The sequence below is a fragment of the Esox lucius genome, chromosome 12, assembly GCF_011004845.1.
Source record: "Esox lucius isolate fEsoLuc1 chromosome 12, fEsoLuc1.pri, whole genome shotgun sequence".
In the NCBI taxonomy this organism is placed as follows: domain Eukaryota; kingdom Metazoa; phylum Chordata; class Actinopteri; order Esociformes; family Esocidae; genus Esox; species Esox lucius.
The window spans coordinates 3723886-3751247 of NC_047580.1; the positions used below are offsets into that span (position 1 = coordinate 3723886).

The 27362-nt window shown below is 42.9% G+C and overlaps 1 protein-coding gene across 2 annotated transcripts in view; it reads right to left on the minus strand.

Annotated features, from left to right (window-relative positions):
- The window catches only part of LOC105013995 (ERC protein 2), a 274188-nt gene that overhangs the window by 241682 nt on the left and 5144 nt on the right, over positions 1-27362 (minus strand). Inside the window, exons 3-8 of one of the 2 annotated variants that reach the window (XM_020051576.2) lie at positions 26436-26459; positions 25273-26013; positions 17269-17337; positions 16311-16355; positions 14200-14355; positions 6171-6338 (exon numbers count right to left, since the gene is read on the minus strand). In XM_020051576.2, coding sequence (XP_019907135.1) covers positions 6171-6338; positions 14200-14355; positions 16311-16355; positions 17269-17337; positions 25273-26013; positions 26436-26459 — 1203 coding nt within the window. The remainder of the gene's footprint in view (positions 1-6170; positions 6339-14199; positions 14356-16310; positions 16356-17268; positions 17338-25272; positions 26014-26435; positions 26460-27362) is intronic. The other variant, XM_020051575.2, reaches the window with a different exon arrangement.

The window sequence follows — 27362 nt, forward strand, 5'->3', positions numbered from 1 at the left end:
TATTCCAAAAACAATAACATTTCTCAGTTTCAACATTTGATATGTTGTCTTTCTAATATTTTCTATTAAATATAGGGATAATGATTTTATCTGTTTTCATTTGCGTTTACACAGCGGCCCAAATTGTTTGGAAACGGGTTTGGAGGAAAACTTATTCATACAATACTTTAGACCATGTGCTAAATGGAGCAATATTGATTCATAGCAAACATCAACCAGGTAGCATTACCAATCCCAATTCATACTCAAACTGCTGGAAGGTTCTCTACATCCACAAATTCTACAAAGCAGCACAAATGACTATTAGATATCCGGGTTTTCACCCTCTATCTTCTCTTCCTCAACCTTCTTGTAACCTGTGAGGAGTATATTAAGATCCACACATGCCCAGTGACCCCAGCTGTTGACCTCTTCCAGAGGTCAGAGGTCAATAGCTCCTGCAGCCTGGCAGCTCATTGGCTGGATGACCTAGATCCTGACACGTACAAGATGACTGGGGTCCTTATTGGTAGGACAGTGGAGAAAGGGTCGGACATGATTCATCTACAGCTGTTTTGGTGAGTAATAATTGATCCTCCTTACCCACCCCTAACCCCTGACCCTAAACACCAAAAACAATCCACATACAAATAAACATGCATGTGTATGTGTATGAGGAGAAAAAATATGAGAAATGACTTGCCCCATGGGGCAGTCATTTCTGGTGTGTTCCTCAGGAAGGAGAGCCTCTCTGGGCATGACAGACTGACTGCACTCTTCATTTCTTTAATTAATGATCGGGCCTTATTATTATCTGGGCTGCAACACTTTATAAATGTCTTAGGGGTAATCGTGTTTATCCAGGTGTGATTTATGGTTGAAGGAAAGACGGCTGACCCCCTGCCCGTTCCACTAGCCTCCCCCGTCGCGGTGCCTCACCTCCCGGACCTTGTCCCACAAAGTGCTTGCGTTGCACCCCCATGAAATGTCAGAATTCCTACTATTACTATTGAACCACTGACTCTGGTGGAGAGGAAGAGCAATCATCATCAGCAGCAGTGCCCACAGGGAGATAACATAGTACTTCCTTGACAGCCAGAATGAGACTGCAGAACCCACACTCAGCACATGAAACACACGCAGTAAATCCTCCCCATCTCCATTGTTGGTAACATGAGAGACTGAGACCGTCATCATTTAAGTCATCTCGCCAAAATGTGGCAAAAAAAGTAATCAGTGATATGATCGTCACTCAGTGCTTGCGCATGTGTTCTAGCGACAACCCAGTGGATTCAGGGATCTATCAGATCCCTATATACTTCCTACAAATCTTCTTGAAGGTATTCAGATCAAGATGCCTCACAGAGAAGAAAGTAATGTCATTGGGTGTTGTGTTTGACCGCAGCAAGTAGTTTGAGTAGTAAGTTCTAACTTAAACAGACATTGATAGATAATGCATGATCCTGAACTACCAGTGAGAGTGACAGACAGACAGACAAACAAACAGAGAGACAGACAGACAGATAAGAAACTGACAGATAAGAGACTGACAGACAGACAGATAGAGACAGAAAGACAGACAGACAGTGACAGACCGGGACAGACAGACAGATAAGAAAGTGACAGATAAGAGACTGACAGACAGACAGAGACAGACAGACAGAGAGACCGAGAAGGGCAGACAGATAGACAGACAGAGAGACCGAGAAGGGAATACCTGCAGACAGACACAGGAGCTGCTTACAGTATATTTGTCCCGCACCACATACAGGTAGGCACGTTCGCGTGAATGTAGGTCTGTGTGGAAGAGCAAGTATGTGTGCCAGAGAGAGCAAGGGTGTGTGTGTGTATTGCATTTGAGAAACGGGGTTAAAATTGCTACCACATGTCAGAAGGGGAGTTAGTGATGCACACACTGGTCCTCAGAGAGAAAGACGACCGTGGGGCAAAGACAAATATAGAGGAAAGGGTTTGCTCTCATCGAGGTCTGAGCAGACGGTGGTGGTCGGGGGGGTTTAGTAAAGCTGCCCTGACTGCTGTGCTGACTGGGTTTGCGGAGTGAAGTAACTGTGTGGGGGCTGGTGTTGGGGACTCAGGATGGGGTTCTAAGGGCTTACTCTGCCTTCAGCTCACCGCTGACTGGACTTCAGTTGACTCTGCACTTGATCAAAGTCTGCAGTTTGACATATTTTGGAATTACAGTGTAGGTGCCACATTTAGGCTTTACAGTTTGGTGTGTGTGATGGTTCTACTCCAGAGGTTAAGTGGCCTTAGGTAATCACAGTGACCCTGAGGAGAGAAGAGGTCAAACTCCACAGAATGGTAGCCATTGTCTCTCCAAACACACAGAGACGCACGCACACACACTCACTGCTGTCAGCACTGCAAAGGCTGCTGGGTAATTGAGTGCTGACAGACAGGAGACATGGCATGTTCCTGTTCCTCATTACAGTGTGTGTGTCTTAGTGTGTGTGTGTGTGTGAGAGAGAAAATCCATATCCAAGACCTAATATTCTAAATCAGTTATTCCAAACAAATTATAAGGACATACCATTTAAAAATAAGCAACAGTTTGTTGTTGTTAGGGTTGGACTTTAGAAAATGAAGAATTCAAAAATCTAAGTCTTGTCTGAAAATTTCACAAGAGAAACTCAAGCTAAGATCAACACCACTTTCTGTCCATAAACAGTCCTACACAGTAGCATATGATTTCCCGGGCAAGATTTTTTCCGCTCAGCACAAAAACCGCAGAACAACTTTTTGTGTGTGTGTGTGTGGGGGTGGGGGGTCTGTGTTTATACATGTGTCCGTTTCTTCATTGACCCCGTGGCCTACCACCGTTTCAAGCCAACAACACACACCTGTTACCTGAACGTGATGCGCAATAGGAAATATCTTGGGTGGGGACATTGTTTCTGAACGTGTGCACGTGAGGAGTGCACAATCTGGGAGGACTGCAAAGTTAATGACCTAGAGTGTCATGTGTGTTTGAGCATGCAGAATGTCTGCCCGAGGTTAGCGTGAGCGTCCACATGTTTTTGACAATTTGTGCCTCACACAAGTTTGAGTGTCCCTCTGTGTAAACCATTAAACATCTCATCCTCACTCTGACCCCTAGAACTCAGCTTTATGGTTTTTCCACATGGCTTCCGCTGTACGCAGGGGCTTTACTTTGGACCACACCATGTTTGTTCTGGGGGGCCCTGACACTCCCCTGCTCGCACCACGTCCAATACCGCACAGGCGGAACCAGGGATCAGGGGACAGCTGGAGAACGGCCACAGCGGTCGAACCAGGGCGAATGAGTTTAAACTTGGCCGAATGAGTCCTATTTGAAGCAGTTCAAAGCAGGTCAGAACCATTTAAAATGGTCAACAACATCAAAACAAAAAGCTTGTTCCAAGTCCAGATTTGTTCAAACCAACTCTACTGGCGAGTGTTTAGGATTTTACACATTCCGGGGTTAATCCTGACTATCGTAGCCATGGCAACTAATTCCCCGCCCACATTAAGGTTCTCACCTGCCTTGACGTCCTCAGATGCCCTTTAATATACTGCCTGAGTTTGATCCTGGAAATAACTACAGAAAAACAGCAAAATCAAACTAGAGGCAGAGAGAGAGAGACAGAAAGAAAGAAAGAGCCGAAAAAGAGATGGATAGAGTCTAAATGGTAGTGTGTTCGCATGGTTCAGACCACATCTCTTTTCACGACTCACTACCCTTGCAGGCTATTCATCACATGGAGAATGAGGAAAGAACAACACATGCACACATGCAGACCTGCACGCACACAGACACGCATGCGCACAGACGCGCGCACAGACACAAAACTGGATGTAAAAAAAATACCCTTCTCAGCAATGACTTCTGTTTTTAAGTATGGCATGTGACATCCCAGTACAACACGAAAAGCAGTTTATAACATGGTAGTATAAAACAGAGTTTTATTTGAGCAGGTTTCAAAGTTGTGCTTCAGTGTTGTTAGAAATCAGCCATTTGTATAGTGGTGAAATAATGATCACATGCCTGGTCGTCAAGGGAGAGAGTCATTCAATTATTTATTGCATTTCATAGTCATGTTCATGATCTTACAAACTTGGTCTACCAACTCGATCTGGAATACACGACACAGAACTGTATGCCCACTGGCTTCCAGTGTACAGATAAATAGATGTTCTGTTGTAAACATAGCAAGCACACATTCATACACTTCTATAGTGTGTATGGGTGTGACATGGTTCAGGGTGACAGAGGTTAACAAGCGCCTGACCACAAACACACAGGGCATCATACTGTTCCCTGGTATTGTGACAGTTTGAGTGGCAGGTTTTTTTCTGCTTCTATGCCCCCCCCCCCCAGCGTACGTGTTTGCATATTTCTGAAGGGCTACTTGCACAGGAGGGATTTATTTTCACACTGATTCATCAACACGTTAACTCGCAGCAGTGCAAGGTTCAAAGTGGGCCTATGCCATAACCACCCCTCCGCCACTGAACAGGTTCCACAGGCATTAGGGATGGGTTCAACTCCATGCGTCGCCTGTTTACAAAGACAGCACGGTGAAACCCATCAATCCATTATCTTTGTGTGGCTTCTCAAAGTAAAACAGTGATAATAAACCCTTCAGTGCACAGTGCCAAGATAAGTCTGCATCCTGTCACTTCCTGAATGGCTAGTTAAATATGCACGAAGGCTGCATGATTGGTTACCCGATCGGCAGGTGTGCTGTTTCAACATGACACAAACCCACCCCCCACACATAGAACAGGGTTACATTTCCAATTGCATCTGCGGCACACTCAAAATGATGTGCTTAAACACAGACAAAACCCTTGTTTTCTTCAATTCTCAGATTAAAAGCCAAGAGATGGATTCAAATTGAACCCATTTATGGGCCATGCTTAAGTTTGACTGACTGATAAATGCACTTCCATTCTTCACTTCCATTCCATTCCTCAATGTTAGCCCAATCACAGTGGTTTCTCTGTTCTCCAGCCATCTCTTCATTTCTTTCCACAACCCCCATAACCCTACCCCCCAGTGTAATGACCATCAGTCGCAGTGGGGCCTGGCCCAGACGTTGGGGCTTTAATCCACTATGATAAAACCAAACAGTGGTGTTGGGTCTGTGGGTGTGTGTGGGGGGGGGGGGGGGGGGGTAAACGACGTGAGTGGGGGCTATAGCGGTGACTGCTGGGAATGACCAAACGATACGTAGGCATGAGTTGGTGGGGGGTTAATGCCATGAGAACATTTCAATGTCTGTTCTCTCTCCGCCATCGTGATTGACAACGGCCAGTGGAATGCGGGCCCATGCCTGGGGAACACAGGCACTTTGCCCCACCTCGGTCTCATCCTACACCCACTTAACCCTCCTTAAGAAATCATTTAGGAAACCCAAGCCATTCCCACTCCAGGAAAAACGGACTTGCCAATGAGGAAAACTACGGAAGGCCGGAGATGAGAGGGGAGCGATTGGGACAGGTTGTGTGTGTGTGTTTGCATGCTTGTGTGCTTGATCAGGACTGACAGATCCCATTACAGCCTTCCGTATCCCAGAAGGCTTCTTATGTTCAACTAAAGTGTCCAGTGTCAGGTGCATTACAGCCAGTTATTTTTTAACCCTTTGAATAATACACACACACAAAACACACTTAGAAACACATACACATGCAGACAAACTCACACACACAAATTCACACACAAACACCATCCAGTGAAAGCCAATTCTTTAAGTATGATGTATTCGGCTCACCCCTGCGCCAAAATTCCTTGCACATGTATAGACCATTAGACCCTAATTTTGGCCAAAATTGCTTCCTGTAATGAAGAGTGGACATCGTTAGTGGGCCGCTTTCTACACTGCTGTGCACAAAGACATCTAAAGTATCGCTTCCAACTCCGTCAGAGTTTGGGGGAGCAAAAATGCTAACCTGCCCTACAGCGCCCCCGCCCCTCTTCCACTCACCCCCCGCCTCAACCCATCAGCTATGATAAAATCATTAGAAGAGGGACTTCAAAGGCGGAGGGATGAAAAACGCAGCCAGCCTCCCTCAGCTAGAACTGCTACAGCAGTCAGTCAGTGCTGGCTGGACAGAGAGCCTTGACTGGGTAAGATCAGCACATGCCAGTCTCAAAGTCAGTCTGAAAGTGTGTGTTCCGTGCACAGGGTTTCAAGGAAAACACTCACCTCAGTCTGCAGAGTGGTAGCGCGTTGTTCCTTGGCATTCAGGGATTCTTTGAGCACCTCTATGTGCTGTTTGCAATCTGAGTTCTGGTTGGTTAGAGCATCCAGTTTGGTCTGTAGCGCCTGCATCTCTGCTTCCTTCTTGTTCAGCTCCTGCTTCTGCTGGTCTACCTGTCCGTCAAAACACGCGCACACAGATGCCTGTTAAACCATTATCAACGCCGTAACAATTCTTGAAGCAAAAGCTACTAGAACACCCACCTAAAACCACATGCAACTAGAACACAAAGAGTCCCTTGAACACACGCAACAAGTTTATGAACGCGCATGTAAAAAAGACGATTTTTATAGGATAGACCAAAAGTGATGCTGATATGACATACAGCTCAGGTTTGTGTCGGAGGTCAAACATTAATATTTTCTGCCAAAGACAAATCAGAGAATACGGTCAAAGTCATGTCAATGAATAGCTGATACCTATGACCTCAGATCTCCTCTTACAGTCAAATACAGGACATGACACAGATCCACATCTATACTAAAAAGAGGTGGATACCATATTGCAGGATTTAATAGACTAGAACTTATTCTCCATCAGACACTCCTACTACAAGTTACATGTAAACAACATCATCCAAAATGTGTCAGGAAAAGAAAAGAAAAACTTAAGAAGCTAAATTACACACAAATATCTCTAAGATTGCTGATCGCTTTTGAAATTGTGTAATTGAAGTGAAAAAACCGTACATAACAACCGCAAAAGAAAATCAAATGGAGCAGTCTGTTTTTTGTTGCTTTTTTTATCCCCCGTTGTTGTTGCTTTTTTTGTGGGTGGGCTGCTTATGTATGCAAAGATTGTCATCTCTACTTGAGTGCCAAAAATGCAAGAGGTTGATTTCTGTGGGAGATTTGTTAATTGTTGTGCTCAGCAGGGAGCACATAATTGCGTTAGAATTGAGAGAGGGGGAGCGAGTTGGGCTGATTATTTTTCACTTCGACAGACATTGAAAGAAAGATTGAGGAAGAAGGGGCAGAAGCAGGCACAGTAAGATGGAAAAGTAGAAGAGTTATTGGAGAAGAGTTGGTCAGATGAGAGTGCACGGTATAAACAACTGTTGATTCAACACACATATTTAAGTCAACCAGCTGCAATTAGAGCTGTGAGTTTGCTCAACAAGAAGCAATAATGTTGATAAAACTTTTGTAAACTTTTGTGAATTTGCTCACCATTTGGGCAGATAACTGAACCAGAATACATATATTCTTAAGTTAAAATGTATGTACACACAAATTTGATACAATATTATGAACTTTCTTTGAAGACCTAGTCAGAACCGAATAAATTTTTGGATCACAGGCAACTTGAAGTCACTACTGAAATACAGCCAACAATAGATTTCCAACAATAAACACTGTAGTCTCTTAACCTGCATTAAAAATAATTGAGAATTACTAGTGTTCATATAAACTGGAACCTCACTGTTGCAGAATTTCCAAAATACGCAACAACAATGTATTCATTAAAAATATATATTATTTATATTTGTGTAACATACAATTAATCATTTGATAAATGTGCATGCCAAAAGACAGGAATTGATATCCAACATTCTAAAATTCAACCTGCAGTAAAGCATGCTGTCCACATAGAACAGAGTTTGTTGAATCTACATACAATTCATTGTTTGACAGCCAGCTGCAAATGATGGCCTCTATTCTGGAGAACTGAAAATACACTGGCATGAAGGGGCCAGTTTAGTGATATTAGGTCAGGCCTAGTTGGAACTCTGACCCAGATAAGCAGGTCAGTAAGGAACACAGGTAACCAGAGACCCAGCGAGGCAGCCCCATCCAACATCAGAGCAGCCTGTTCTCTGCTTCAATGTCCCCATCTTTGATTCCTGCTCACCACCAACCTCCACCTGTGCTGAAAGACCAAGTCCCAGGAAGATAATGTAGAGGAGGGATACATGTGATAAATATGACTAACAGTGTGTGTGTGTGTGTGTGTGTGTGTGTGTGTGTGGGGGGGGGGGGTCAGTGTGTGTCCCTGTGCATATGTGTGTGACTTTGTGTGGAAAGACGAGGCCTCTGAGACCAAACTCCAGCCGTCACAACGATGTATATCATTCCGGGCCAGTCTCAGTGTAGAGAGAGCTCTTTGCTCTGCCGTTGTTAGCTCATAGCCGTCTGTCGTAGCCCCATTCATAAAAAACATCCCTTTATGATTGCATCAGGAGCTTCCCAATGCCTTGACTAATGGAGCATACAAAGAGCCCCATTTAAAACACAGAAAAATGTTCACATGAAACACTACTCATCGATCCTGCGCCATAATAGACACTCATAAAACAATCTGAAGTGCTATGCAACCCAAATCTGCTATAAAACCATGGGCCTTTCATAAATTCATGTGAAAAATTAGGTACATCCCACAGAAAGTGGAATTTCTTCTACATAATTGGATATTTGGCTAAAATTCCTTGCAACTGTCTCTTACGCCGACTGGGAGGAATATTTTCCCACTTTTCATTAGAGTACAGCTTTAACTGTGTCATGTTCGAGGGTTTTCCTGCATGCACAGTCAGTTGAGTTTTGCTTGTGTGCTTTGGATCATTGTCCTGTTGATCCATGTTCAGTTCAGCTTTTTGACAGATGCCTCACATTCCCCTACAATATTCTCAGGTACAATTAGGAACTCATGGTTGGCTCAATGCCAGAAAGTAAGCCAGGCCCCGGCATAGGAAGGCAGCACCACATCATAACGGCACTGATTCCAGGTTGGTATAATGTTCTTCTGTAAAAAAGGCACTGTTTACTTTTCACCAAACATGGCATCTGACATTGTGGCCAAACAACTCCATCTTTGACTCTTTACCCAGGTGTTGTCTGGTAAATTTCAGTCATGTCTTGATATTCCTTTTCCCCAGTTTGTGCAGTATTTTATCCTGATGGTTGACTCATGCACTTCGATACTGATTGTGGAAAGAGAGGCCGGTGAAACCCCTGATTTTACCCTGGAGTTCTTAGAGACTTCATTGAGCAACTAATAAACTGAGTGGTTTTCATATCCATTCTAGTTGTTATATTCTGTTCAGTCAAAAATAATATGCTTTTTCATGCTTTTTCTCATTGGGTATCATTTCCACTTAGACACTTTTACTTTTTCAGTATAATGACTCTCCTTATTGACCAACCAGGGAAGGCCTTCCTTGATCCAAGACCACTCATCACACTCCAAAGTGTCTACCTCACAGCATACAAGCATCTTGGCTTGACTCAGGACAACACCCTGTCATTCTACACAAACATCAAATCAGCGACTCGCTCCTGATTCACTCTCTAAAACCTGTCATTTCATGTCTGGACTACAGCTAACTCTCTTTTGGCTGGACTCCCTGCCATCAAACCGCTACAACGTATACAGAACTGTTAAGCCTGTCTGGTGTTCAAGCTTCCAAAGCTCACGTCATCCCACTGCTTTGCAAACTCTACCAGCTTCCAATTTAAGCTTAAATCTACTATAAGACCATGGGTCTTAACTATAGAGCATTAAGGGAACTGATGATACTTTCCTCCAGTTTATGCTAAAACCCGACATCCCTTACCAAGCTCTTCATTCTGCTACCTCTGGTCTCCTGGTTGTCACACACCTATAGAAGATGAGCTCTTGCTCAGCCCAGTCAATGCTCTTTCCTGGCACGCTAATGGTGAAATCGAATTCCCCTTGATCCTTCAGGATAACTCACCGCCAGAACATGCAATTCATTATCAATATGGGTATGTAGTGAAGGAAACACAGAACCAAACAGGTGTAGACTGGGGTGGAGGGAGGTTTAAAAGATAATGTGACCACATACTGGCAGGTATATTAGCAGAGTCTTTCTATGTAAGGTGATCAACTTAAATAGAGCTGCCATGTTAAGGTAGAATGTGATTGGTGCAGCGTCCTCTGATGCATGACCAAAGAGATGCATTGTGGTTTCCAATGCCAATTTCATTAGGGGTGGCAGGATAGCCTAGTGCTCAGTAGCATTGGGCCAGTGAATAAAAGGTTGCTGGTTCTAATCCATGAGATGACAAGTTGAAATTATCAATGAAAAATGTCACTGCATTTGCAGTGGTCTCTTAATTGGTGATCTCTTAATTTTAACCCTTCTGTTAAAATTAAGAGATCCTCACTCAAAACCTTCCATTTTGACTTTTGTTCCATAGCTGTATGAATTTCTTTAAACAGTTTCATTTCTATTCAAGGTTAGATTTCTCTTAAACTGTATTTTAAGTGTAAGATGAAACAAAAAAGTTTTTGGAAACACTGTTTATAGGCCATATGTGTAACACATTATACACCATTAAACACCAATCAGCCATAACATTATGACCACCTGCCTAATATTGTGTAGGTCCCTGACACATCGGGGCATGAACTCCACTAGACCTCTGAAGGTGTGCTGTGGTATCTGGCACCAAGATGTTAGCAGCAGATCCTTTAAGTCCCGTAAGTTGCGAGGTGGGGCCTCCATGGATCGGACTTGTTTGTCCAGCACATCCAACAGATGCTTGATTGGATTGAGATCTGGGGAATTTGGAGGCCAAGGCAACACCTTGAACTTGTTGTTGTGTTACTCAAACCATTCCTGAACCATTTTTGCTTTGTGGCAGGGCGCATCATCCTGCTGAAAGAGGCCAATGCCATCAGGGAATACTGTTGCTATAAAAGGGTGCACATGGTCAGCAACAATGCTTAGATGGTATGTGTAAAAGTAAAATCCACATGAATGGCAGGACCCAAGGATTCCCAGCAGAACATTGCTCAAAGCATCAAACCTTCCCATATTGCATCGTGGTGCCATGTGTCTTCCAGCGACGCACACGCACCCGGCCATCCACGTGATGTAAAAGGAAACGTGATTTGTCAGACCAGGCCACCTTCTTCCATTGCTCTGTGGTCCAGTTCTGATGCTCACATGCGCATTGTAAGTGCTTTCGGCAGTGGACAGGGGTCAGCATGGGCGCTGTGACTGGTCAGCGGCTACGTAGCCCCATACACCTTTCTAGCAGTACCAGCATTAACGTTTTCAGCAAATTGAGCTACAGTAGCTCGTCTGTTGGATCGGACCACACAGGCCAGCCTTTGCTTCCCACATACATCAATGAGCCTTGGCCACCCATGACACGGTCGCCGGTTCACAGTTTTTTTTTCCTTGGACCACTTTTGATAGGTACTGACCACTGCAGACTGGGAACACCCCACAAGGGCTGCAGTTTTGGAGATGCTCTGACCCAGTCGTCTAGCCATCACAAGGTGTGTTCTCAATCAGTCTAGCCCTTGTGGGGTATTCCCAGTCTGCAGTGGTCAGTACTTATCAAAAGTGGCCCTTGTCAATTTGGCCCTTGTCAAAGTCACTCTAACACATCAACTTTGCAAACAGAAAGTTCGTTTGCTGACTAAGATATCCCACCCACTGACAGGTGCCATGATAACAACATTATCGGTGTTATTCACTTCACCTGACAGTGGTCATATTGTTATGGCTGATCGGTGTACATGCACTCGTAAAGACACATGAAGATTGGTCATTTTGTATACACATACCCATAATGCATTATATACATACTTATTATGACCTATAATGTACAGAAACATACTGCTTCATAATTACTGGGAAACCTTTCCTCAAAGATTTAGGAAACATATTGCATTTTTAGTAACACTAGTCTTCATAAGTCTTTACGAGTGTCTATAACTATGCTTATGCTGCATTATTAGCGCATTATTTTGCATGTGCCAATAATTGTGATGGGCATATCGATAAACCACAGAACAATAAACCACTTATACCACTGCACAATGGAGAGAATTCTGACAAACTGCGCAGTTTAGCGTGGTTTAGCAGTTGCTCCGTAGCCGACCGGAAGGCCCTGCAATGGGTGGTGCAAGCGGTGTCTGCACAGGGCGCGCTGGATCATCGGGGACTCTTCACACCCATGCCACAATCTGTTGCCCTCCTACCATCAGGCAAGCAGTACAGGTCTCTTTGGTCTCACACCAGCAGGCTCAGGAACAGTTTATTTGCAGCCACTGTAACCCTGCTGAATTCTGTGACCCGGAGAACTGTGAACTCTGTGACCCATCACTTACCATGCACCCCCCCACACCTCTCAGGAACCTTGTTGCACTACTCCCTTTGTAGTACCGGACACAAAGTTTTCAATTGTTACAGGTACGTGTCTACCTTGGGCATAGGCGCCGATACCGTGGGTGCTCCGGGGCTCGAGCACCCACGGAAAATAGCGAGCACCCACGAAAATACAGAGCACGAGCACCCACGTGTGCCAGTCCGCCAGTAGGCTACATTCATTTAAAATTAAACTTGCCGTTGGTGATATGTAAAGCGTCTGTCACACTGTGATTGGTTATGTCGATGTTAGTGACAGCGACATAACCAGTCGCCTGCTCCGGGTGCTCCCTATCCACCAATCACAGCGTTTCTCAGATGAAAAAATGCCACTATCAAAAACTCGTAGCAGAAATTAGGGAGAAACTCCCAGAAACTATGAGTCTTTTTTTTAATCGATATTTAGATAATAGCGCAAAACATTAATTTCCCACGAACTGATCGCGGTTAGGCCTACGTGTCAGTTAAACTTTTCATCTCCAATCCTGTATTTGTGATAAGTGGTAAATTTTGAAAGATCTACTTTACGGCTTTATTAATAAGTAAATGAATAGGTGTGCGTAGTGCGTTTATATATGTATACATAGGTGCATATATAGGTATATATATGTGTGTATATATAGGTATATATAGGTGTGTGTGTGTGTGTGTATATATATATATATATATATATAAATGGCGTGCGCCTATGAGCACCCACGGAGGAAAACATAAATCGGCGCCTATGACCTTGGGAACGTCACTGCTGCTGTCCCTGCATTTCAGGTGCACATGCACCTTACTCCTTCAATTTGCCTCGATTGCACATCTAGAATGTCATGTAGAATTGCCATCTGAACCCACACAACTATTTATCCCACTTGTAACATACACTATACTTAATACTTGTAAGTTTTCTCCCCTCCTCTATTTGCCTTAACTGCACATTTATAATTGCCATTTGTACTGCATTTGCCTTCACTGCACATCTATACATACTTGTAATATACATATACTTAATACTTGTAAATACTAGTACATTTTCTGCCCTCCATTTGCACTTCTGGTTAGATGCTAGCTGCATTTCGTTGTACTGTACTTGTACTGTTCAATGACAAAGTTGAATCTAATTTAAAACAAGCTTGGATTAGAGAAACCTGAAAAAAAATTATTATAATACTGCAACTTCCTGTCTGCCAAAGGAAGTAGTACAAACCAACACCATCACAAACAAATATGGCTTGTGCTTTTTGACCAAGAAGAGCTGGAGGAAAGCCAAAGCTGGAGGCGGAAAGCGAGGGGTTAAGGTGAATAGAGTTTGTTGAAATAGCTGGTACACTCTGAGATTCTGAAAGTTAGAAACAGCTCATTCCATTTGGGTCTTGGCTGAAAAACCAGAACATTGTGGCCAGAGACAGTAAATGTCCAAAGGTTTCACGCAAAACCAAAAGGCTCAGACAAAACACAAACTTCAGACAAAACACACCGGTTTCAGACAAAACACACAGGTGTCAGAAAAGTTATACAACAGTATAGGGCATGCAGAAAGCGGGTCATGCAATCTTTTTCTTGGTCATCGGAATGCCAGTTCATACCAAGGATATATGCTAAGGAAATCTAAGTTGATATCGCTGGAGATGTTCTTTCTTGGTTTTCATGAAGGTGGAACAGGCACATAGAGTAGAGCCATGAAGTAAAGACATCGTAGCAACAGCCACTGTAAACATACACAGACGGACCACAGCAAAGAAGAGCGCATAGACACTGACATCCCATTATAACCATGAGTCAGTCACAATGCAACATGCTGAAACGGCAGTAGCTTACAAAGAAGCAGAGCAAGAGCGGGGCCAAATCAGTGTGGCTCTCTCTACCTTTTTCTTCATGAACTTGGAGTGGCTCTTGTAGACGTCCATGTGTTTCAGTTCATCCAGACGGTCGTCCGGGTGGAGCAGCCCGCTGGTCTTCATCAGCTGCACCTCGTCTTCCAAGTCTCGGATGTTCCTCTCCAGAGACGAGATTTTAGTGTCCTACAGTACAAATAAGCAGCCTTGATGACTGTTTGGCTCCCACAGCACTCAATAATGTTAGTGTGTTGGTGTCATGTAGAAAAGAAGAGAGAAGAGGAGATAGTTCAAGCAGACATCACAACCCGGCTCCAAACCCAGAGACAGAGCCGAAGAGCCAAGAGCAGAATGGAACAGGGACAATGAGCAACGTTGGCATGGAGCTAGAGACAGGGTGACCATGTTCGTCTGCGCCATCGACTATCTTTATTCGTTGAGCGTTCTACATTATTGTTGGAGCGAGAAACTCAAGCATTTCACACCACCCGCAGTAATATCCAACCCCACGTACACCATGATAACCTCTGATTTGATTTGACAGTATTGGCACGATCGGTACAGTGGTTATTAATTGGTTATAAATTAACAAGAGAGGTGTGCTCTAATACTGGACCGGGATCAGTCAAAAGCAAGAACAACCCAGTCCTAGCACACATGAAAATGACAAAAATGACACGGTTAAATATAAATGGGAGCACAGTGACTACTTCCAAGACAGCTTGTAGTTCTTCCTCTACACACAGTATCTATGAGGGAATGGAAGAATGTGTCAGGGAAAGGCCCTGATGTTGTTTAGCTCCATAGGATGAGACATGCGTTAAATGGTAAACCTTGGAGGAGACGATAGGACTAATGGAATAAATGGATGCAGATTGCATGATGGCATCAGCAGAGACCACAGGCTACCACAGGCTGCATGCAAGCATCTGACCTCAATTACGATACTCTTCTGACATCACCCAACCAGCCGCTGCCCGCGCAACAAACACTATGGTATAGTTATGTGTACCATCCAACAGTACATGCTCACACAATTTACACACATAGCATCTTTCTTTTTCCTCCAGCACCCCAATGCACAAACCTATGCACACATCAAACCCTAACAATATTATATATCTCCCAACCTAAGTCACAGTCTGAAGATCTGGAGGTCATTGTTTTACCATGCTGAACACAACATGCATGCATGCATCAGCGCAATTCCTCCTTAATCAGGTAAAACATACCATGCACAAAAACAACATTCACAGAGGGAATAAATAGAAATTAACCATGAAAGTTAAATTGTTTGTTGCAGATAGTAACACAAAGAAACCTGATAGTAAAGGCCGTTTACCAATACACTGATAATGACTTCTTCAACCTGCTGCTCCAGTTTATGGTAGTTGTGTGATATCATACATTCATTCTTCACTGAAACTTCATACAGTAAAAAAACTATTCCCTCCAGGATTCTGCAATTGTATAGTTGTTTGTGCAATCAAGCCACCCGCCAACACACTTTTTTCCCTTGTCACTGGATTTCTGTGACAAATTTGAAAAATCGTTGAACAAAACCATGCAAAGGTATACTGGAGGGACTCAGAAACCAAAGTGAAGAAAGAGACGAGTGAAGGGCAGACAGGTTTACTGTACAGTCACAATCTGGAGCTAACAACAATTCACACTGACAGTTGCCAAAGTCTTTATGAGACACAATATGAAGGTGTCTTGTGCATTGAGGATTGCTATAGGAGGAGGATAGAGCAACTTACGATGAATCAGGGGTGTCAAACTTACAGCCAACGTGTGAAAATTTGGCCCACAAGGGGTCCATATCCGGCCCACAAGGGGTCCATATCCGGCCCAGGTTTATTTGTTTATTTGCAGGTGGATGTGTAGGGCCAAACTTAAAATAGTTCAATCTAAATAATTTTTAACTGTCATAATGATAATGTAACTAATTAATGTGCGTGTTTAAAACATTTTGATAATGTCATGCCGCAAATAATCTGAAATACTGAAATACCCACTAGACAGTTAAGAAGCATGAACCCCTTAGTCGACCGAGCACCTAGCTGAAGGTTGAATACAGCCTAATGCTGGCTAAATGAGTTTGACACCCCCGGTTCAGTGTACTACGACATGTACTGTACCTGCCAGATAATATCAGGATCGAAACAGAAAGGGGGCGCTGTGGTCTGAAATCACATAACACAAACACACGTGTCTCAGACAACCATGACAACACACATTGCAGAACCAACACACACAAACTGTCACAAACAATGCAATGAAGCACTATTAAGAACAACATAGAAAAGGTTTACCCAAAAATCTCCCAGCTTTGCTCAAATGACTAACACACAAAACCTAACATTCCATGTGGCAACCTCTAGCAATCACCATAGAAACGATTTTCTCTCCATCCATTCACTACCTCTCTGTCTTTCTGTCTGATTCCCTGGGTGAATCTGACTGGTTCTTTTGCCCATCTGTTTGACTGTTTCCCACTAATATTGCCGTAGAAAGACATAAATGCACCATCAAGAACTTCAGCCACTCTCCTAAAAATCTGTTAATGGGAGGACAAATGGCAAAATGTGTGAAACATAGCTGTGGTTTAGCTATAAAACAACCATACTTGGAGTCATGTGCTGAATTAACACCTAAAGTGTGAGGGTGTGTGCGCATGTGCGTGTGTGCTCACATGTGGAGGCAACTGCATTTTTCACAGCTCGCACTGACTTCAAAGGCTTGAGATGAGAGTGAAAGCTTCCATATGTGACATTTGAAACAAATTGAATAAGTGTTCCACTCTGCATGGGCCAGTATGAGCTATGCCTGGGAATGGCCCCGTCCAGACCCCAGTCAACAGAAATGAACGCTATTTGGCATGGTTGCATGTGCACACGCGTCTTCCTATTGTATGCAGAAAACACCTAGTTTTTTTATAATGGGATCCGTTCTGCGTTTAGTAAGTGATTTAACTGTGCTCACTTTCCAGGCTTTCAGTAATTCACATTCAAAATGAAAAGGCTATGGGATCATAATAGATTAACTATGGTTGCTGGGTGCAAGCCTGGAGTTTTAAATATCAACAATAAGGCCTACCTTCATATCAATGACAGTCTGCAGGGCCTTGGTCTTGGTAGGGTCTTGTTGGTTCCTCCTGTGCAGTTCCTGAGGAGGGACCCGGTAAAAATAAGCTTGGCGACTCATCATTTTATCACACGCACACTAACTCACAGTCACACAAACTGCTTGGCGGGGTAGAAGAGTCTCTGTCAGTTTGTCTGCTCTTCGTCTCTGTTGATTTCACAATTATGATTTTTGTTTATATATATATATATATATATATATGAATATATATCTCAGTCTTGTCTACATTAGTTGAATGAAAGGTGTTTGTTCAAAGTGCTATTGCTAACAGAGCTAAAAGCAGAAAAGGCTACAGGTGCATCTATCTCAGAGTCTCTCTCTCTTTCTCGCAGGCTCTTTCAACAGTCTTTAACGAGCAAAAGCTCTCGCTTAGCAACACTTTCAGCTAGCACATGCGCTATCTGCATGCTGCTGCTCCTATCAATAATAAATGATAACACTGACACACACACACACACAGGGCGTACACCCAGCTCTGCCGGTCAATCTGAAAGTATAACATCTAGACCTGACCGAGTCTTGTTAATCTTTTCATTCCATGATGGACAAGGAGTAAGAGAGAAATCAAGTTGAGGTTAAGATGTACATATGGGAATAATGAAAGACAAATTGCAAGTGGCCTTCTCTTGGTAGACCTGTATGTATTACAGTTACAATTCTGGGTTGTCCAAAGTCCTATCTCACATACAGACACACAGATACTAGCTAGCACTATACTGTTTCACAAAGACCACAGATGAAATACTGAATTCCAGGCTAATGTGTATTGAATCAATTTACAACAGGTGAGTATCACTAAATTAAAGTACCTCAGAAATCCTAGAAGATGCAGGCGACCACCTTTCCCCAATAATTTTTTTTTAAAGACAAAACAGGCACATGAAGATGGTGTAACACCCCACTAGAAACTGGGTTTAATAATCAATAACAAATGATTTTTTTGATTACAGACCTCTATGTAAAATCGGTTTGGTACTTGTATTGCACTGAGCAGGTTGGAATGTTTGTCTAATGGATCATGTTCAGCAGGCAGATCTGCTCCCAAGGCAAAAATGATGTGACTTGTCGCCTCAAAATTGAGGGCCGAGCTTCCATTTCCACTGGCTTTGGGCTATTAGAGTAACTTTGAGTAAGCTTACTGCTTGTCCCTACCCTAAACCCTAACCTTTACCTTAATCCTAACCTTCACCAATACCATTTCAAACTTCAACTGAGGGACTTCAGAATTGGAACTTCAGCTCCATTCATCATTGAGTCCACCAATCAAATGATTCATACCATTGGTGCAGGTATGATTCGAGAACAAGATTCATGACAAAAAAGGCTAATATGCTTTTCATTAAGCACTTTAATAAAATTAAAGTATTTAGCAGGGTACTACAATGTAAAAACAAAATGCAGATACATTAATAAACAGAAAGACAAGGGAAAGAGGGCCATGAGTATCAAAGTTAAAATACAAAGGACATATACTTTGACAGAGATGAACATGTAATATCCAAGGGACTAAGGAACAGCTGAGATCACTGAAGACCACATTCTAGACAAAGTCAACTCATAATACATTAGACAGTTATCTTGCCAAAAGTTTTGACTATGATTGAGAGAGGATTATGGCTGTCAGACTTACTTCAGACAGAGTCAGTGTGAGTGCATACACACGTACAAGTACACATATACATACTTACAAACACACACACCTCTGTTCTGAACCTCTGTTCACCGTACACAAATACAAGAACTTGAATCTAACCATCCTCCCAACAACGGATTGCACCATGAAGGACATGAAGTCATTGAAAGCATGTCATCAAAGCATCGCTCTGGCCCATATGTGTCAAGGCAGTAGGCATATGGAATTAATAGCATCAGGAGTAATGTTATATCAATGGCTGCCGGCATCCTGAACAAAGGAAATGGGCCGAGGGTTCAACTGTAGCCCAGAGGCAGCAGTGTCTAACACACACACACACACACACACACATCAATCGCTTCAGTAAAAGGGGGGAAAAAGGTCCAAGTGTTTAAATGTGTCCGCCTATCAGCTATAGGCTTTTAAGTGTAGTTTCAAAAGACAAAGGAAAAAATCTGAGAAAATCAAAGCTCCTCAGATATGTGTGTGTGTGTGTGTGTGTGTGGGGGGGGGGGGGGGGTGGGGGGGTATAATTTAGTCCCGATAAACTCTTCCTCTCTAACATTCTGGGGGTTCAGCAGAGCGTGGCAAGTATGTAGTGCTCAGGGTGCATGTGTGTGTGAGAGAGGAAGTGTGTGGGAGAAAGAGAGAGAAGTGTGTATGTGTTGGTTTGCTAGCATTTACAATGGAGATTTAATGACAGCTGAGAGGCTTTGTTAGTGGAGAGAGAACAGCCAATCAGAAGACAGCTTTTAAAGAGTTCCGTATGAAGAGACCAGACTACAACATGCCAATTAGAACAACCACAACTGATACCATATCAGCCTGCAGCAAGAGGATGTGTGTGTGAGAGGGAGTGTGTCCAAACTGAAGATGAAGAGGTAAATATAATGCTTGCAGGATGAAAGTTAATTTGAACCAGACCAAACGAGAAGAGGAGAGAAAGAGAGGGAGAAGAGGAGTGGAGAGAACAGTTTGTGGAGGGCTTGGCTGAGACAGTAGATCTCCTACCTTTACAACCACTTAACAAGTGACATTTCTGAACTTTCAGTCAGGAGGGTAGAAATAAAATGGAGAGAGGGAATGAGAAGGGGGAGGAGCAAGGGGGAGAAACCCTCTCACACGCAGCCAAAAACAGCTTGGTCAGACCCTGAAACAAGCCCTGTACAAACAGGAGAGCTGTAGGACACCGGCCTTTCCCTACTCATGAACAGATCTCACTCACTACCATTCTCACACAGTCTCTCAATGCTAGATTTTGAAGTGTGTGTGTGTGTATGTGTTTCCATGTTTGTAGCAGCTTCAATGTAAAGGTTTACAGAAGTCCCTGATCTTTTTTTTCCTGACACCAGTTAGGACAGCATTCAGCAGGTTGAGGTTTGGGCTGCGACGGGGCCTGGGATTCAGGCAGGAGGGATGGACATTGTTGTAGTGGAAGCTAGGTAAAGGGGGCAGGTTAGGTTTAGATCAGTAATAAAAGGGGGCAGGTTAGGTTTAGATCAGTAACAAAAGGGGGCAGGTTAGGTTTAGATCAGTAACAAAAGGGGGCAGGTTAGGTTTAGATCAGTAACAAAAGGGGGCAGGTTAGGTTTAGATCAGTAACAAAAGGGGGCAGGTTAGGTTTAGATCAGTAACAAAAGGGGGCAGGTTAGGTTTAGATCAGTAACAAAAAGGGGGCAGGTTAGGTTTAGATCAGTAACAGGCAAACTGATATTATTGGGTCTAGTGGGACTAAACGGATGGAGGATGGGTAATTTAAGCCTAGATTCATACATTTTACAGTCAGTGTGTAATTGTTTTGGTCCCCACAAAGACAGTCATTTTTATGTAGAGGCATTATTGTTTAAGGTTAGGTTTAGGGCAAATGAATTGTCAACATGGATTTGTGGGTCAAGTTTAGGTCTGGTCTCCACAAGGAATACATTTGTGCGTGCACGTCTGTGTGTGATGGTTGCTGTTATCAATGGGTAATGCTTACACAATCATTGAACTTAGGTTTGCTAATAATGTTCCTGTATTTTCATTCTTAGCCAGTGATGGAGTTAAGCAAACCAGGTCGCCCCTCTTAATTGGTCTCTTTAAGACCATTTATAAAACCTTGTTAAATGCTGCCACTCAGTGGGGAAGATAAGTACTGCAAATCTGTAAACAGCACACACAGACACACGCGTGCACACAGCAAAGTACCCACCCGCACACAGACAGAGAAATTATAGAGCTACTTAAGAAAAGAGCAGACCAGGCCAGGGAAGCCCTTCAGAAAATCAGAGGATAAAAACCCCCATCTGAGTACATTCTAAGTTAGTCCAACGGAGGATTGAGAGTCAGAACAGAATCAAATGGAAGAGACAACAGGACAGTGATAACAATGTAAGATAAGGGAAGCGAAGAGAAAGATCAGGTCCTTAGACAAAGGCAGGTGTGCCCACATTTGTGCTGCCAGTTCACGGACCCACACACGGATAAACACAAATTTATATATTAGGCATTTAACAGATGCACTTATTCGGAGCTACTCACAGCAGCATTTAAGGTTAAGTGTTTCAATCAAAGGCACAACAACCAATTCACCTTGGAAATCAAACCAGCAACCTATCCCAACCAACTGCCTAACCCAGGCGCAGGCAACTACATAGATTCAGCTGGTGGATGATTTTTCATAAATCGAACAATCAAGGGGCTGCAATATAAGAACAAATGATTTAATTAATTCATTTGATTTACTAACAGTGGTTTTCCAATGTTCTTTGTCTGACCCAACCAATTAATGGACATCATTTTTTTAAATTGGGGGTTAGGTCATTCTGTCAAAAACAGTTCTAGACAAATTTGTAATCGAATAAAAATCTGAAGGAAGTATGGTTGAAATTCATTGATTGGAAAGTACAATAACATCAATGAAGATCCTCAAGCAATAATTGTGTATGATTTGTGTAGAAAGAACGGAATTATTGTTTCTGTTCATCCTCCCAGTGATCCTGTCCACTGTGTCCTAACACATACATGTGTTCCTGAGCGCCTTTTTAGCCTGTGACCCCATTGTCAAATCAGGCGACCCCACATAGGAAGCTCAGTTTACATTTGGAAAACTCTGTTTTATATAATTTTTTAGACCAAAAAGGAAATTCTCCCACAAAATAATATTTGACTTTATTACCATTATATTATTTGTTTGTTTTACTATACACATGATATGGGCCAAAGAAAATAAATTGTCGGACGATTTTGGCCCGCAGGCCGCCAGTTGCAGACCCCAGCCCCAACCACATCTGCCACCTCTACACACACACAGGGTTCCCCCAAGGGAATTATTCCACAAAGACAGTCAGTGAGCGCACAAGGAATTCCAACTTTAAGAAAATATGATAATATAAACAAAAACATGTGGTGCTAATTTCACTTAATAAAATTGAAGAGCTTCGAGAAAGCCCTTCACACACATACACACACACACACCCTTGACTTTGCTAATGATTGAGAAAGCCCCCTGTCTAGCCCCTTCTATCCTGTTTAAAAAAAAGCATGGCTAGGAGAAAATAGGGGCTTTTACTATTTGGCAAAAACTAAACAGGGAAGGCAATTTGAAGGAGAGTAATGGCTGCAGTAATGAAAGGTAGTTGAGTTCGTTTCCTTTAGAGCTAATTAATTTAAAGAAGAGTTGCACCAAATAGAAACTGGCCATACATAGTCACAAATAAAACACACAAAGACCTAAGAAATGTGCTTTTTTGACTCTGACAGGGGTCTAGATTTTTAATCTTTGGCATTCCATAATTCCATAAATGTCAAATCTTTAGCTTAGCTGCCTAAAAAGTATGCAGCATGTGGATATATTAATAATTTCCAAAGATATCATTTGAATTGCTATAAGTATGTGCACACACATCTCATCTCCATCTCAAAAAAGAAAACCAACTCTCTTCCCTCAATCAGGGAGGTCGCTGTGTTTTCGCTCATTAATCATAGATTAATATTTGTCCAAACAAACTCTGTTTTTCTACCCAAGAAAAATACCTTGTCTCCTGTCTCAACTCTGCCCCTTTCCCCTCCCTTCTCCCCTACAACCCCCTTCACTCTATGCTAGCGCCTGATAAGCTGAAATCCAGTTAGAAATAGTACACACACACTCTCCCTTTTTACACACATGGGTACACACACTCACATGGACTCACCTTCTACACATGCCGCATGGATAGGTCCCCACACACATATCTCTCACTGTGCACACACACCAACACATATACACACATATAGACTCCTAATAGGCCCAAACAAGTCCATGCCACTCTTCAACTTAATCCCACCGGCCATCAAACACTTGGCACGAGCGGATATCCCATGAAGCACCTGGGGCAGCAAGGGGCGTGGTGTAGTAAGCCTGTAGGCCCCAGATGTGTCTCACACACACACACACACACACACACAGATAAAGAGGTAGCAAAATTAAAGGCTAAGAAGATTTAGGAGTTAAAAATAACCTAAGGAGCAGGGAGCAACCTATTTGTGTCCCAGTCATGGAGTGTGAGACCACGTGTGTGTACAGTTAGGTCTGGAAATAATTGGACACTGACAAGTTATTTAGGCTGTTTACCAAAATATATGAAAGTTACAGTTAAATAAGGAATACAGGCATATAGTGCAGTCTCTGAGCTTTAATTTCAGGGTATTCCAATCAAAATTGGACTTTAGGAAGGGTTTAGGAATTACAGCTCTTTAATATGTAGCCCCTCTTTTTCAAGGGACCAAAAGTAATTGGACAATTGAGTCATAAGCTGTTTCATGGAGTGGGCTGTTTTTCAGGTGTGGGCTAGTCCTATTTATTTCATAATCAATTATGCAGGTAAAAGGTCTGCCGTCGATTCCAGGTGTGGCATTTGCATTTGGAAGCTGTTGCTGTGAACCCACAACATGCGGTGAAAGGAGCTCTCAATGTAAGTGAAACAAGCCATCCTTAGGCTGTAAATAAATAAATCCACCAGAGAGATAGCAGGAACATTAGGAGTGGCCAAATCAACAGTTTGATACATTCCGCACTGGTGGGCTCTGCAACACAAAAAAGCCTGGATGTCCATGGTCAAGAAAAACCCTTCACAACATCCATCCACGTGAAGAACACTCTCCAAGAGGTCGGCATAGCATTATCCAAGTCAACCATAAAGAGAAGACTTCACAAGAACAAATACAGAGGGTTCACCACAAGGTGCTTGTGGTCGGCGCTTCATTTTACAGATGGACATTGACCCAAAACATACTGCAAAAGCAACACATTCGTTTTTTAAGGCAAAGAAGAATATTCTGCAATGGCCAAGTCAATCACCTTAGCTCAACCCGATCGAGCATGCATTTCACTTCCTGAAGACAAAACTTAAGGCAGAAAGACCCACGAACAAACAACAACTGAAGACAACTTCAGTAAAGGCCTGGCAAAGCATCACAAAGAAGGAAACCCAGCATTTGGTGATGTCCATGCATTCCAGACTTCAAGCACTCACTGCCCGAAAAGGATTCTTGACAAAGTATTAAAAATGAACACTTTTTTTTATGATTGTGTTAATTTTTCAACTTTGTTTGTTCAACCCCTTGAATTAAAGGTGAAAGCCTGCACTTCATTGCATCTTGGTCGTTTCATTTCAAATCTATTGTGGTGGCGTACAGAGATAAAATTATGAAAACTGTGTCAGCGTCCAAATATTTGACCTAACTGTATGTGTGTCTAAATACTCATCGGGTTTGGAGTCAATTCCTTTTCAGTTCCGGTCAATTCAGACCAAAATATAAGTCAGGATTTTTATTTCTGGAATTTCTGGAATTGAGCCCAGCCTAGACTTCATGCACCTATGAAGCCTTATTTTTAAGTAATGTATATTTTAAGCAATAACAGTGTATTTTTAAGAAATCAATACATGAATCATTCCAAGCATGAAAGGAACGTGATCATTAACACACACAGGCAAAAACCTAGGAGCACAGAGAGGATGCCTGTCAGATATAGCATTTAACCAGGATCCGAAAGGCTGCATGACCGACAACATTTATTCTATTTGAATTCTGTCAATGTTTTTTTTTCTGTTATTTATTTAACTATACACTGTTACGGGTGTATGCTTTTTTTCCAATAATGTCCCACAAGTGTATATTAAAACAGTGATTCAACAACTGGATTCAGTCAGTCTGAAAGGGCATAGGGTGCAATTAGTAAAACTTTCCACTAGATGGTAGAAATTAGTCAACAGTTTCAGAGAGCAACCCCATGCCCCAACCCCATGTCCCAACCCCATGCCCCAACCCCATGCCCCAACATACATACACACACACACACACACCTCTCTCAGTTGCAGGTTTTCTTTCTCCCTCTGATCCAACATGTCCTCCAGATGACCTAGCTGGGAATCCGCCTCCTCGCGTGCTGTTGCCATAGTGATGATATCTGACCTCTTGCCTCTTGGGCCCTTCCCTCCTCCCTGTATCATCTCCAGCAGTCTTTGGATGGACTCGTCCCGGGCTCCCAACGTCTGTTTCTGGGAGTCAATTCTGAGCTCCATTTCCTCCATAGTCTTCCTCAGCAGATACAACTCCTTGGCCTGACGCTCATGCTCCAACTGCAGCCGGCTGAAGTTCTCCTCCGTCAGATCCAGGGGAGGGGGGGAGGAGAAGCCGTCGCACCCGGGGACCATGCAGGGGCTTCGGGGAGGGCTGAGACGAGGGGCTGGGCTGTTTCTGGGCCCAACAATGAGGGTGTTAGCGGGGCTGTGTCTGGGGCCCTGGCCGTAGCTGTACCCAGGGCTGTGGATGTCAGCTTCGTGGTGTCTGGGGTTGGAGCTGGAGGTGAAGCCAGAGCTGTGTGGAGAGATGGAGCTGTTTCGAGGCCCAGGGTTGTAGGTGCTATTAGGGCTTTGACCGGGGCTAAGGCCGCCTCGGTGGTCTTCCATGTGGAGGTCTCGGTTGGAGCCTGTGTGAGTGGAGACATTCGCGTGAGACCCTGAGTTCTGACGCTGAAGACGATTGTTTATATCTCTGTGGCCTCTTGGCTCCTCCATTAGCCCGTGTACTGACAACTGGAGGTGCTGAGGTAGAGAGTAAAAGACAGAAAAAGAGAGAGGAGTAAGCTGATAGAGAGAAGACTCACTAACACAAAAGCATCCACAAAAGTACACATATTACTAGTGCGTTACCTGCCAAGGTGTCTTGGAAAGTAACAACTGAGTCATATATAAAAGCTTATTTTCCGTTACCACTAACATAAAGCCTAAATCCTCACATCCCTCTCCCCAACCCGCAACATAAACGTAACCCTAAATCCTAAACCTTAACCAAACCCTTAATACAAAAGATTGTCTTTCCAAAAGTGAGGACTGGAAGAAAGGTCCATACTTTGTATTTTCCTGGGTTTCTGTACCAATGAGGACTTTGAGGAATTCTGGTCCTCAGTAATAATGCACAACAAGATCAGTTTAACACAAAGAAAAGAGACAGACAGCAAACAGACCTTGTTTCTTCTAGGTTCCCAAGCCTTGCAGCATAATGGAGGAGAGATAAAAGCATAAAACATTAAGAACAATTAGGATAATAAAACAAAAAATTATTGTTTTCTCTAAGACTTGGTAAATACATTACTAAGAGCTGGTTCCACAGACATTAATTGAGCCTAGACTAGGCTTAATCTGTGTCTGCGAAACCGGCCCCTAAATATATAACTAAAGGTACATTTAGAGTAGCCTGAATCTCTGTTATTATTCTTTAACACAAACAAATTCACTGTACACTGCAATGGATGGCAAACGACAACACCTCCACTCTTAAAGACAGCCAAATTAACAAACCAAAACTTTTTTACATTGTGGATCAGAACATTTTCAAACTGAAATATTGAAACTAACATGCTGTACTTCATTCTCAAATAAACCCAGTAGCTATCAAATAAAAGGCTTAATTGTCAATCACTGGTTTGTGGGAGCCCTGTGCCCTCCAAACTCTGTTGTGATCCAGAGTCAGTTCAAACTGTCATATCCTAGCGCGCTGGGGAAAATCGCTAAGAAGAGGCTCGCTGAAAACCATGGCAACATCAAACAGAAATGCGCACACACACACACATCATTCACATGAATATAAAAGCATTAATTAGAACATACTTAAAAGGGTACATGTAAAATGTTTCAATGTCAAAATTGTAATTAACAACAATATGTTGACCGAGCAAGATCTAACTCTCTCAAAGAAATTAGCCGGAACATTTCTCCCTTCCTAAAAAAAACAAGCGATGTAGGAGGACATGTTAGAACATTGAGTTGACGCTGAATTTTTAAACTGAACCAACCCACACACACACACACACACACACACAACATGCAAATGAATATGCAAAATCAAAGACACACACAAACTTCCAAATAAACAGATGGTGAAAAACATATTA